The sequence below is a fragment of the Camellia sinensis genome, chromosome 11, assembly GCF_055761805.1.
Source record: "Camellia sinensis isolate YWXY chromosome 11, ASM5576180v1, whole genome shotgun sequence".
NCBI classification, from domain to species: domain Eukaryota; kingdom Viridiplantae; phylum Streptophyta; class Magnoliopsida; order Ericales; family Theaceae; genus Camellia; species Camellia sinensis.
The window spans coordinates 153299566-153313392 of NC_138971.1; the positions used below are offsets into that span (position 1 = coordinate 153299566).

At 36.6% G+C, this 13827-nt stretch overlaps 1 protein-coding gene across 1 annotated transcript; it reads right to left on the minus strand.

Annotated features, from left to right (window-relative positions):
- Positions 1-1279: 1279 nt before the first annotated feature.
- LOC145802782 (protein FAR1-RELATED SEQUENCE 5-like) lies at positions 1280-2408 on the minus strand. Its single transcript, XM_082895562.1, has 3 exons — positions 2250-2408; positions 1934-2137; positions 1280-1756 (listed from the first exon to the last, which is right to left on the minus strand). Exons 1-3 carry the CDS (start codon positions 2406-2408, stop codon positions 1280-1282), a joined length of 840 nt encoding a protein of 279 aa, XP_082751688.1.
- Between the last annotated feature and the right edge of the window lie 11419 nt (positions 2409-13827).

Here is a 13827-nt window from a genome sequence, read left to right on the forward strand (position 1 = left end):
AATAACATAAAACGAGAGCTAACCTGTGGTTGGCTTAAAGATGAATTTTGAACATTTGTGATATTGCTTGATTGACCAATAGTCTAATTGTAAAATTTATCAATACATTACACAATTTATAAATAAATAAATAAATAATAAATAAATAACATAAAATAATAACTAACTTGTGGTTGGCTTGAAGATGAATTTTGAACATTTGTAATGTTGCTTGATTGACCAATAATTTAAAGAAGTTCAAAAAGTTATATATATTTTACACAATTTATAAAAATAAATGCATGTCATTTGAAATTTCAAAAGTACATAAGTAATACTTTACTAAAGCGGGTAGGTTGTGAAATAACTTTTGTCTTTTTATTCATCATCTCATGCCAAGGTTTTGATCAACCCCTCCCTTTGTGTCCAACATCTTTCTTCTTTATGCCCTTAATTTGTGCAAAGTTGGGGTCATCCGCATCTAATTCTTTGGTACCAAAATTTTCAATTCCTTTCATCATATTATTTACTTTTACACACAATTCCTTAATCCTTTCATCAACCAATTGATAGGCAGGTTTGTGCATAGATGCTTGAGTTGCTAGTTGTACCATTCTTGGACAAAGATCTCTGTAACGTGCTAATATTAACAACTTCGGATCATCACCCATGAGAACATTTTTCTCTTCAACTTCACAATTTTTTGCATCCAATCTCCATCGGCCTAATATTTACCTTTCGGGAATTTCCATAACATTCATTCTATCAAGTGCTTTGATTGTATGACTACATAAAACTCCAAAGTTCTCAAATTTCTTATAAGTACAATGTATTTCTCGACAGCTTTTTTCTCCTCTTAGCTCAATAACTTCCACCTTACCCTCTACAATATACTCTTTATCATTACCATACAAGCCAATCACGCACTTAACTTCTCCTTCTAACTCATGCAATTGCTTCACTTGACAATAAAGGGACATATCCAACTCATAATCAAATAAATCAAAGAGAGAAGGGTGTACAAACTCACAACCTGGAGTAAAATAGGAGACTTTTTCAATTTCATTCTTGGCAACTTTTGTCTAGAATCATATATTACAGAAATTTCCTCATATCATTTATCTACAACAATCCGATTGAAATGAGTAAAGAATTGAACAATATTATGATCACCTTTCAAATATCTCCGTAATGTTCCATTTAGACTTTCACTAAGTTGTGTGCTTCGCATTCCTCTAGTAAATACCCACTTAATATACACATGCGCCCGCTGCTCTCTTTTTCTCCAAGTTCTTTTCATCTACTCATTCTTTTGCAAGTTGTATTTATCAATCAAAGAATTCCAAACTTCAATTAATTCATGCTCATTCTCATAGTCATAAATGCAAGCTTTAAAATTGCGAATAAATTTTGAACCACTCTTGAACAAGTAACCTAAATGCTTCAAAGCATTTTGCATTAGGTGAAAAGTGCACAACCCATGAAAAACCTCAGGCATGATTTGTGAAATTGCCTTAGTCATTGCTTGATCTTGGCCTGTGAAAAAACTAACAGGCTTTTTTCCCAACATTGCATCCAAAAAAGTTTCAAATAACCATTCAAATGACTCTGCAGTTTTATCATACAATAATGCTGCGTCAAAAATCACTATAATTCTAAAGTGGTTAAAGCCAAAAAATAAAGCAAGTGGACGGTACTCTTTATTTGTTCGAAAAGTTGTGTCGAATGACACCGCATCACCGAAAAGCCCATAATCTGTTATCATCTGATAATCAACCTAAAAAATATTAGTAATCATTTTAGCTACATCCAACTGAATGGCATAGTAAAAATATGGATTTTTTGCTACTTGCTGTTGGAAATATCTTAACAAACTCCCTGCATCACCATACTACAAGTTTCACTGTCTTTTTTTGCGTAAGTAGTTTTTTTGATCCTCCTGCATGAACCCTACAAATTCCTTCCCTACTGCTATAGCACTAATAAGATTATGTGAAGCCTTAAGAGATATTCCAGTCTCATCAACTATATCAATATTTATACATTGAGCATCGTATACTTTTCTCTGAGATGGCATCAAATGAGTATATTGAGGAAGATACAAAGGGTGGTTATGGTTGTTATCAAACTTTGCAACAATCCACTTCGACAAGTCCCGCTTAAAAGATATATGCATGAATGCATTACAATTTGTTCTTGTCTCACGTCGAGGATTTTTTTATCATTGTGTACCGTTTATCTTTTTCACTCTCTCTCTCCTTACAACAAACAAACTTTCTACTAGTCATAACACCATCTTTCTTGCTTTTGTTACAATAATCTCTTCTAATACTAAACCCCACAATTCTTTCGTATTCATTATAAAGCTCATATGTAGCTTCTTCTGATGGAAACTCCATACCAAGATATGGTGATTTATCCTTGGCCATCTCTCAAATTTCTTCAATGCATCCTTCAAGTCCACCATCATCCATTATACCATCCTCCATTTCAACACTAACAAATATGAAGAAAAAAAAATTAAACAAAACAAGAATTTGAGCAAAAAAGTTATTAATTAATTTTAAATGCTGAGTAATTAAACAATTCAATGAAATCTAATGAATTCTCTAATTAAAACATATTTCATTCTCCGTGACTAATACTGATACATCTATCATATTTATATACAATGAACCTAACCAACTCTATAACCAATCTAACAAACTCTTATAACTAACTCTAACAGATACTAGAAAATATCCTAGCTGATACAAGATAATAGCCTAGTTGATGACTCAGTTAAGTTGAGTTGTGAACTCCAGGCTGAGCTGCTGTGTCTACAATCTGCTGCTGAGCTATGATCCTCAACATTCCCCCGCAAGTTGATAGAAGGAGGAACCGACATCAGTTTGTCTTTAAGATAGGAAAACCGAGAGACAGACAAAGGCTTGGTGAAAATGTCAGCCAACTGATCAATGGTGGGAACATATTGTAATACAAGTTGTTTAGCAAACACACGATCTCGAACAAAATGACAATCAACCTCTATGTGCTTAGATTTGGAATGAAACACGGGATTAGAAGCCAGAGCAATGGCAGAAACATTGTCACACCAGAGACAAAGAATAGTAGGAGAAACAATACAAAACTCTTGAAGTAACATGCCAAGCTAAGCTAGTTCGGCAGCTGTATGAGCTAAAGATCGATATTCTGCCTCTGTGGATGAATGAGATACTGTAGCTTGCTTTTTAGCTGACCAAGAGATGAGATTGGAGCCCAAAAACACACAATACCCAGAGGTGGATTTTCTGTCAACTGAATCCCTAGCCTAATTAGAATCTGAGTAAGCTTGAATATCAAAAAAACTGGGTGTATATGTAAGACCATGGGACAGTGCACCGTTAACAAATCGAAGCAACAGTTTGACACCACCATAATGACAAACAGTAGGATTATGCATATGTTGGCAAAGCTGATTTACTACATAGGACAGATCAGGCCTGGTAATGGTTAAATAATGTAATGCTCCAACTATACTCCTATAGACAGAGGGATTATCAAAAGGCAAGTCTAAATTAGGAGATAAACCAGGTTTGACAGAGATAGGAGAAGAACAGGGTTTGCATTCTATCATACCAGCTTTAGTAAGTATGTCCTGAGCATATTTTGTCTGTGAAAGAACAGTAGCAGAACCAGATGTGTGAACTGATATGCCAAGGAAGTAGGAAATGGAGCCTAACTCTTTCATGGAAAAGACTTGATGCATTTTAGTTGAATGTGAATACTATCACTACCAGTGGCCAAGATGTCATCAACATACACTAGTAAGGCAAGAAAGATGGGCCCAGTCTGTTTAATAAAGAGAAAAGAATCACATTTGCTGTTCTTGAACCCCTGAGATAGTAGAAATGAGGAAAAGGTAGAATACTATGCCATTGGGGCTTGTTTAAGGCCATACAAGGTTTTGTGAATATGACAAACAGCTTGAGGGTGAGCAGAATGTTCAAAACCTAGGGGTTGCAACATGTAGACTTCCTCCTCAAGAACTCCATGAAGAAAAGCATTTGAAATATCTAGCTGTTTAATAGGCCAGCTGTGATGAAGTGCAAGGCATAAAAGGATTCGAATTGTTGGTAATTTTGCAACTAGACTAAAAGTTTCCTAAAAATCAATCCTTTCCTGCTGGAGATAGCCTTTTGCTACCAACCTAACCTTATGCCTGGCAATAGTCCCATCAGAATTTCGCTTAATTTTGAACACCCATTTACACCCTATGGCAGCCTTGCCAGGAGGAAGAGAAACCAGAGACCAGGTCTATTGATTTTGTAAAGCTTGAAATTCCTCAACCATTGCTTGTTTCCAAAGGGGTGAGAGCAAGGCTTCTTTATGAGTAGGAGACTCAATAGCAAAATAGGAAAGAGAAGAAACAGAGGTAACAGTAGACAATGCAGCTTAGATCTAGTAATCATAGGATAATAGTTAGAGGAAGAAGGAATAGAAGTAGCTACACTAGAGGAAGAAGGAATAGATAACTGAGACAACTGAATGGAAATAGAATGAATATGAATAGAAGATTGAGGTGGAGGAGAACTTAGAGGAACAACAGCAAAGTTGCTGAGAGGTGCAGACACAGAAGAACGGTGAGGATGAGAACTAATAGGAACAGCAGCAGAGTTGCTGAGAGGTGCAGACACAGAAGAACTGTGAGGAGAAGTGCTGATAGGAACAGAACCAGATGGAAAAGAAGAAGCAGAAACTAATGATGAAGTAGGAGAGGGAGAAGCCCAAAAGAAAGACTGAAGGAAAGATAATTGAGAAGAAGAAGAAGAAGAAGAAGAAGAAGAAGAAGACATGTGAGAAAAAAGGAACACATGCTCATTGAACACCACGTCTTGAAAGATAAATGGTATCAGTTTTTGGGTAAAGACACCTATATCCTTTGGCAAAGGCATGATAGCCTAAGAAAACACACTCAACAGATTTAGGTTGTAATTTAGTTGAGGTATATGATTTGATCCAAGGAAAACATTGACAACCGAACACCTTGAGAATTGAAAAATCTGGAAGTTGATGAAATAAAATTTCAAAAGGTGTTTTGTAAGCCAATTTAGAAGAAGGAAGTCTATTAATGAGATAGGTGGCACAGGCAATGGCATCAAACCAATAATGAATAGGAACAGAAGAATGATTTAGTAAGGCAATGGCAACGTCAGTGAGATGCCTATGTTTACGTTCTGCTACACCATTCTGAGGTGGTGTATAAGGACAATAGTGTTGATGAACAATCCCTTGAGCAACAATAAAAGTCTTCATTTTGTTATTAAAAAATTATGTACCACCATCTGTTCTAAGAATCTTAAGGGATGTAGAAAATTATTTTTCTACATAAGCTTTGAAAGCTAGAAATTTCTCATGCACCTCACTTTTGTAAGCCAATGGATATAACAAGGTGAATCTGCTAAAATCATCCACAAAAAGAACATAATATTTGTAAGCAGAAGTGGAAGCAAATGGGCCCCAAACATCACTGTGTATTAAAGCAAGAGGTTTATTAACAGTGGAATTTGACAGATGAAAAAGTAATCTATGACTCTTTACAACACAGCAATCAATACAGTCTTGAAGATTAACAGAAGCATAATTTTTCAAATGTAATTAAGGCCTAAGATGTTGAAATTTCAAAACACTAGGATGGCCTAATCTATTATGCCATACAGTACTATAAGGAAAAGAAATAGAATGCACTTGAGCAGCTGCAGAAGATGGAGACTTAGAATGCACTTGGGCTGATGTAGAAGGAGAATGAGCAACAAGTGAAGCAGTGGATGAAAAGAAATGATACAAGTCATGAAGATTAGAGCCTTTGTGAAGCACTTTCTTCGTAAACTTGTCATGAATCACAAAATGGGTGTCATCAAAACTGATGATGCAATTGTTATCTTGAGCCAGTTTTCGAACAGAGACAAGATTAGAAGACAAAGCGTTTGTATGAAGAACATTATTAAGCTTAAAGACATGATAAGGAGTGGGTTGAAGACCTTTACCAGTATTTTGAATAGGAATTGTATTACCATCGCCTATAGTAATCTGTTCAGATCCATGATAGGGCTGCTAACAGCTGAGATGACTTAGATCATTGGTCATGTGATCTGTTGCTGCAGAATCTAAGTACCAAGGACTAGGAATAGAAGAGGATAAATGAGACACAGACGTAGATAAAGCAGTGACAAAGGCTCTTGGTTGTTGTTGGTGATTAAGATGATTTGATTGAAGAGGCTAAAACTGAGGATCCATGCAATGCCAACACTCTAGAGCTAAATGAGTAGATACTCCACATATCTGATAGAACTGACCTTGATTGAATCTGCCTCTGCCTCTGCCTTGAGATGAACCAAATCTACCACCACCACATGCTCTGTAAGATCCAAAACTTCTGTAATTATCTTGATTACCTTGATTATAACCTCTATAGGTACCTTGATTTCCACCTCTGTAGGTACGTCCACCGCTTCCTCCTCTAGAATCAAAATGACCTCGAGATTGACCAAAAGGCCGAGTGAATGGATTGTCAGATCCTTTAACTGTAGAAAATGCTACAATTGGTTCTGTAGATTTCTTAAGCTTGGAATCTAAATGAAAAGCCTTAGAACATAACAAAGATGAGAGATCTTCCATGGTAATGACATCTGGTCGAGCACGAATAGTAGTAGAGAATGCATCGTACTCAGATGGAAGGCCATTCAGAGTGATTAAGACCAAATCTTCATCATCTATGATAACCGAAGCCAGAGCTAACTGACTGACTATGACCTTGATCTTTGACAGATATTTTTCCATTATATCAGACTTCTTGACAACACTATTCAGTTTATTCTTTAATTGATGCACATGTGATCGAGACAGAGATGTAAATCGCTTTTGTAATGAATTCCAGACCTCAAAACAATGATGAAATTGAAGAACAGTAGAGTAGATCACAGGTGTAAGAGTTGCAGTGATGCAACTTAGCGAGTGTGCATCAATCATGGTCCATTGAAGAAACTCTGGATTAGGAACTACATCACCTGATGAATCAATGAAGGTAGACGAAGGACATGTAATAGATCCATCAACATAACCAAGAAGATTGGTTGCTTTAAGAATATTTGAGAGTTGTGACTGCCAGATGATGAAATTTGATCCATCAAGTTTAACTGTCACGAAGGATGACAAGTTGGAGATCAGCAAACTCAAGTTTGAAGGAAGCAAAGAAGATAAAGATGATGATGATGATGATGATGATACCATGATAGAGATGCTCGTGAGAGCTTAGGGCTCTGATACCATAATGAATTCTCTAATCAAAACATATTTCATTCTCCATGAATAATACTGATACATCTGTCATAGTTATATACAATGAACCTAACCAACTTTATAACCAATCTAACAAACTCTTATAACTAACTCTAACAGATATAACAGATACTAGAAAATATCCTAACTGATACAATATAATATCCTAGCTGATGACTCAGCTAAGTTGAGCTATGAAATCCAGACTGAGCTGTTGTGTCTGCAATCTGCTGCTGAGCTATGATCCTCAACAAAATCTAATAAATCAATTAATAATGTAAATTAATTAAAAGGATAGGGGTGAGGAAAAGAAAGATGTGTAATTTGTACAGTAATATTGGAAATTTATTGTGTCTAAGTAGATTATAATATACAATTGCAAAATTATATTAGAATTAGTATATTATATAATATAGGGAATCTTTTGGCAGACACACTTAAAGATGCGAATAATATACCCTTTTATTATATAAATTTTTGATATATGTTTCATATTTTTGTCACAAATGTTATTTCATTTTTTATTGAGTTATGACAATTTATGATTAAAAAATAAAATTCGCATTTTGTAGTAAGGTTATAGATTTTTTTATTGAAACTTTTTTTAGACCATAAAATGCATATCATTATTACAAAAACACATAACATTATTATAAAAATGTGTAATATTTCCACAAAAACACATAAAATGCTTTAAAAAAATTATGAATTACAAATTATCGTAAGTCCTTAAAAAAATTATATAATATTTATACAAAAATATATAACATGTACAAAACAAATTACATAATAAAGAAATTTTCTTATAATATACAATTGTGTTTCTCAATCCATCCATAGAAAACAAACCAAACCATTATACTGTTGAATCCACTAACACACTGTACAAAATAAAATACAAAACATATATACATATATAATATAAGTAATTTGGTATGGATGTTTTTTGAAACGAGATCCTCAATAACGTGATGCCAAGACTCCTTATTCTTAAAGGAGGTGCTGCTGAGAGAGCCACGATGAGAGAAAGAATATGAGAAGAGCACGGTGGGTGGATTCCAGTACTGAAACAGAGAGGAAGATCAAGGAATCAAGGAGTAAGGATTGATGGAAGAAGATCGGGTCTTTTCACACTATTTGTGGACAATATACCTGAAGTAATGAATCCAAGAGGTTTGTATGAGCTATTCACTAAGTTTGGGGTGGTTAGGGATGTATTCATTCCTCAGAAGCGAAGGAGATCTTCAAATTCAAGATTTTTTTTTGTGCGGTATAATTGCCTTGTTACAGCCAATGTGGCAGCACAAAAAGCAAATGGGTTATGGGTAGATGATAGAAAACTGACTGTAAAAATTGCAGAGTATGGGAAGCGCAATGGAGAAAACAAATGGTTGAAGCTTGCAATAGGGAGGACGATTGAGGGGGAAAATGTATCAGTAGGCTCTATGCCGAAAAATTGGAATCAAGGCATTGATCAAAGATCATTTGCAGAAGTCCTAAAGGGAGTGAACTCAGTCGACAAGCACAAGATTACTATCAATGTGGAAGAGATAGGTAATGGATGGCTGTATGAAAGCATCATTCTAAGGCTCAAACCAATATTCTCTGTTCTGGCAATCAAAGAAGAGCTCAAACGAAAAGAAATGACTGACGTGTTAGTAAGAGAGGGTGGAGGTTATGATATTGTGATAACTTTCAAGTCAAAGAAGGATATGAGAATCAATAGAAGCAAGCTTGTTGCCTAGTTTCAGGAATGGTGTGAGTTCACAAAGGAATGGTCAAAAAATTTATACCTTGAGCAAGAGAGGTTTGTATGGTTAAGTTGCTACGGAATACCACTCAATGTCTGGAATACAGATAACTTCAGAAAGATTGGAAGATTGTGGAGGGAGGTGATTTATTTTGATGGTGATACCTGTGAGGCAGTATCTTTTTGTTGTGGAAAGATAAAGATTGCCACCAAAGTCATGGAGTCGATAAATACAAATGTAAATCTGGACTGCAAAGGAATAATGTATCCTATAAGAGTTTGTGAAGAGCAAATTGTGAAGGAGGTAAAAGCAACTTGCACATGCAACAGATTAGAAGGTGTTGACGAGTTTGTTAGCTCTAATGTTAATGGTAAGGTGCAATCCATGGATGTTCCCAGAGGAGAGGAAGATGAAGATGACCTGGCAGATGTGGTGGATGATGATGTGGAAGATAATATTGAGCTGGTTGAAGAGGACTTGCTAACTAGGAGAGAGGAAATAAGTGAGGTGAGAGCAGCTGATAGCTTGATGGAGATCTCAATAGTTGAGGAGTCTAAAGATTGCATTGGAAAATCAACTGAGGTTGACAAAAGCAAGATTGCAGAGAGTCTTGGGAAAGCAATTGAGGATGGCACACGTAAGGCAGAGTCAATGATGAAGGAAAAAGAAGGCCTGTAGCAGGGGTGTAATGATGAAACTCTAAAAGTAGGTAGTCAGACCCATATATCAGGTTTTGTGTGAAGCTTGAGTAGGTCTTCAAGAGCCAGATCAGGTATCAAATTGGAAGTTCTTTTGGGCCATAAGCATAGTAATCCACAAACCAATGGGCTAGGTACAATCCAACATTATGGTCCTGTCATTAGCCAACCCAATGGGGGGTCTGAGCATGGGCCTATTGTGCTGGACTCTAAATCTACTGATAGTGATTCGTTTAGTGTATCCATTAGTGAATCTAATTCTAATAAGTTGAAGCCTAGAAACAATAAAGGGAAAAGGAAAGTGGGTGGTAGAAATTCCATGCTAGTTGGTGGATTTTCTTGGTTCACTAGAAGATTAGGGCAAAGTGGGGCTGGTTCTTGTAAAAATAACCACAAAGGGGTTGTAGTTAGATCTGTAGCAGCTGCTGTGTTGAAATCTGCCGCAGGTAAATCTAATCTCAGTTTTCTTCCAAAGGCAAACTTCATGAGGCTCAACTCATATTTCTGCTAGGTAACAGTTTGGGGATTGACTACATGGGACAAGATGAGGAAGTGCTTAAAAAAAAATTTAGATGGAAGAGCTGGATGAAGAAAGAATCGGAGTTAGGGCTGATGGGGCAGCTTAATTAGTTCCCACTGGGTGAGTTGAAGAGCAGTAGACTTGTTGTTATGAAGTGGTTAAGATGGAATATCAAAGGCTTTGGAAGGCCTGAGAAGATGAGAAAAATTAGGAAGCTCTTACTAGAAAGGAAAATTGAGTTAGCTCTATTTCAAGAAACAAAAAAAGCAAGCCTTTCAAGTGTGGATGTCAAAAGAGTGTGGCCTGGCGATAAAATGGAGTACATGGTTATTGATGCTGAGGGTCGGGTAGGGGGGTTGTTCTGCATTTGGGATCCTGAGGTGTTTTAGCTTTCAAATTGTTACAGTAACAGAAGCTTCATTTTGCTTGCAGGTACTGCTCTCTCCTCTTTTGAATGTGTTGTTATCAATGTATATGCTCCTAATGATACTGTGAGGAGAGAGAGATTATGGGAAAGTCTACTAAATTTGAAAGCTTTTTTCCCTACACCTTGGTGTGTAGGTGGTGATTTTAATGAAATTAGAAATTTGGAAGATAGAGTGGGCTATTCAAGAAGGGATAAGGGTATGAAAGACTTCAATGATTTCATAGATAGGTGTGAGTTGACTGAGATACAAATGATGGGTAGAAAATTCACTTGGTGCAATGCAATTGATGGCAACAAATGGAGTAAAATTGATAGGTTTTTGCTTAGTCTCGAGTGGTTAGAAAGATTCAAGCTTAAACTTTGGGAATTACTTAGAGTCATTTCTGATCATTGCCCTCTAGTACTGTTGGAGGATGATAGGGACTGGGGTCCCAAACCCTTTAAGTTCACAAATGCATGGCTGCTATATCCTAATTTTGCATCCTTTTTGGTGAAAGTTTGGCAAGAGACATAAATAAATGGCAGAGCAGGTTTCATATTGCATAGGAAATTACATGCTCTGAAGTTAACATTAAAGAATTGGAGCAAAGAGGTGTTTGGTAATGTCTCAAGAAAACTTAAAGAAGTTGAGCGTCAGCTGCATTTTTTGGATCTATTGGCTAAAGATAGACCCTTGTTGGAAGAAGAGCTAAAGTTAAAAAGAGAGGTAAGAAGTGAAATGTTGAGGCTTAGTAGAATGTTGGAATGAGAATGGCTGCAAAAGTCAAGATTGGAGTGGACTTTAAAAGGGGACAGAAACACAAGGTTTTTTCATGTGATGGCCAGTAGTAGGCAGAATAGAAATGCATTAAATTCTATTTTAGTTGAAGAGAGGGTGGTTGAAGATCCAGAGCAAGTGAAGCAAGAGGTAAGGGCTCATTTTAACAGGCACTTTTCAGAGGATTGGAGGACCAAACCTATTTTGATTGGTGACTTTAAGAGTGTCAACTGTAGTGCTGGTTTCCAGCAGTTGGAAGCAGAATTCTCAGAGGAAGAGATATGGGCAGCAGTAAAAGAATGCAATGGGAACAAAACGCCAGGTCCAGATGGTTTCAACTTCATGTGTTTCCAAAAGAACTGGAAGGTGTTTAAAGAAGAGGTGATGCTTTTTATGAAGGAGTTTTACAATGTGGGTAGTTTGGCTTATAGGATGAATAGCTCTTTCATCACCTTAATTCCTAAGAAGGTTAATGCTTTTAATCTAAATGATTATAGGCCAATAAGTTTGATTGGGTCAATGTACAAGCTGTTGTCTAAGGTTCTTGCAAGTAGACTAAAACCAGTTTTGCCAGAAGCAATTAGTGAAACTCAATCAGCTTTTTTGGGTGGAAGTAATATCTTGGATGGGGTTTTGATTGCGAATGAAATTGTGGATGGATGGAAGAAAGCTAAGAAGAATGGATTGTTGTTTAAACTTGATTTTAAGAAAGCTTATGACTCCATCAATTGGGGTTTTTTGTTTTCAATGTTAGCAAAATTTGGTTTTGGTTCTAAATGGATTTCTTGGATGAAAGAATGCATCTCAACTGTTAGAATTTCAGTACTTGTGAATGGGTCACCAACTAAAGAGTTTAGTCCTAAAAAAGGTCTCAGACAGGTTGATCCATTATCGCCTTTTTTGTTTAATTTGGCAGCTGAAGGCCTTAATATTCTACTACTCAGAGTTAGGGAGTTGAGCTTGATTAAAGGGATTCATATTGGTGTTAATGGGGTGGTTGTTTCACATCTACAATTTGCTGATGATTCACTACTATTTTGTGAAGCTGGTGTGTAGGAGGTGATGAATTTGAAAAGAATATTAAGATGTTTTGAAATGGTATCAGGGCTTAAGATTAACTTCCACAAGAGTGTGGTTTGTGGGGTAGGAATTTTTGATAGTTGTCTGAAGGATTTTGCTAGTTTGCTTAATTGTAAAACCCAGAGTTTGCCATTGAAATTCCTTGGCTTACCTTTGGGTGCTTCTCCAAGCAGAATGAATGTATGGAAACCTGCTATTGACAAAATCAAAAGCAGACTTGCTAAGTGGAAAAGGAGGCTTCTGTCCTTTGTTGGCAGATTGAAACTAATTAAGTCAGTGCTGTCCAGTTTGCCTGTGTATTATCTATCACTTTTCAAAATGCCAGAAGGTGTTTCAAAGGAAATAGATCGAGTACAAACTGCGTTCTTGTGGGGGGGGGGGCACAGAATTGAAAAGAAAGATTCATCTAGTGCAATAGAAAGAGGTGACCAAAAGCATTAGTCAAGGTGGGTTGGGAATTAGGAGAATCAGAGAGGTTAATGCTTGCTATTAATGAAGTGGTGGTGGAGATTTGCCAATGAAGAGGAGGCACTATGGAAAAAAGTGGTTTGCAATAAATATAAAATTCAAGTAGGGGCTTGGCTTCCAAATCAAACAGTGGGCATAAGATGGTCTAAGATTTGGGGTGATATACTAGCTGTGGCAGAGCAAAGAAACACCCTCCTACAATATTTTCTTGATAATCTTCATATTAAAGTGGGTAATGGGTGTAGAGTCAGATTTTGGCAGGACAAATGGTGGGGTGATTGTTGTTTAAAAGAGGGTTTCCCTAGACTTTATTCCTTATCCATTGTTAAGAATGGTCCCCTTAATTTCTTTGTTGATATTAAAGGAACTTTTGAGATGTGGGATCTCAGTTTAAGAAGGCCTTTGTTACAGTGAGAGGGTGACGAGGCATCCAAACTCTCTGAACTGTTGCGAGTAGCACCTGCACTTTGTTTAGGTGAAAAAGATAAACCAATGCAGCTCCCATGCCAAACAGGTCAGTCATTTGTTGCTTCTTTATATAGGCACTGTGAATTGGGTTTTGGTGTACTGGAGAGTTCTAGTAGATCGGTGTGCATTAAATACCTCCCCCCCAAAGTTTAATTTTTTGGGTGGCTAGCTTGGAAACATAAACTTAAAACTTCTATTTTCCTTTTAAAGGGTGGGAGTTCTGGGTGAGAGAGCATCCACTTTGTGCGTTTTTTTGTAAATCTGAAGTAGAATCTGTTGAACATGTTCTAATTTCTTGCCCTAAGGTTTGGAAGGTCTGGACTGGACTATTACAGTGGTGGGGAATATTATGGGCTGTACTT

Coding starts and splice junctions, on each gene's coding strand:
- LOC145802782 (XM_082895562.1), bottom strand. CDS start 2,408: ATGGCCAAGGATAAATCACCATATCTTGGTATGGAGTTTCCATCAGAA. Junction 2,138..2,249: donor TTATGACTAGTAGAAAGTTT/GTTTGTTGTAAG, acceptor ATATCTTTTAAG/CGGGACTTGTCGAAGTGGAT. Junction 1,757..1,933: donor TAGCAGTAGGGAAGGAATTT/GTAGGGTTCATG, acceptor AATATTTTTTAG/GTTGATTATCAGATGATAAC.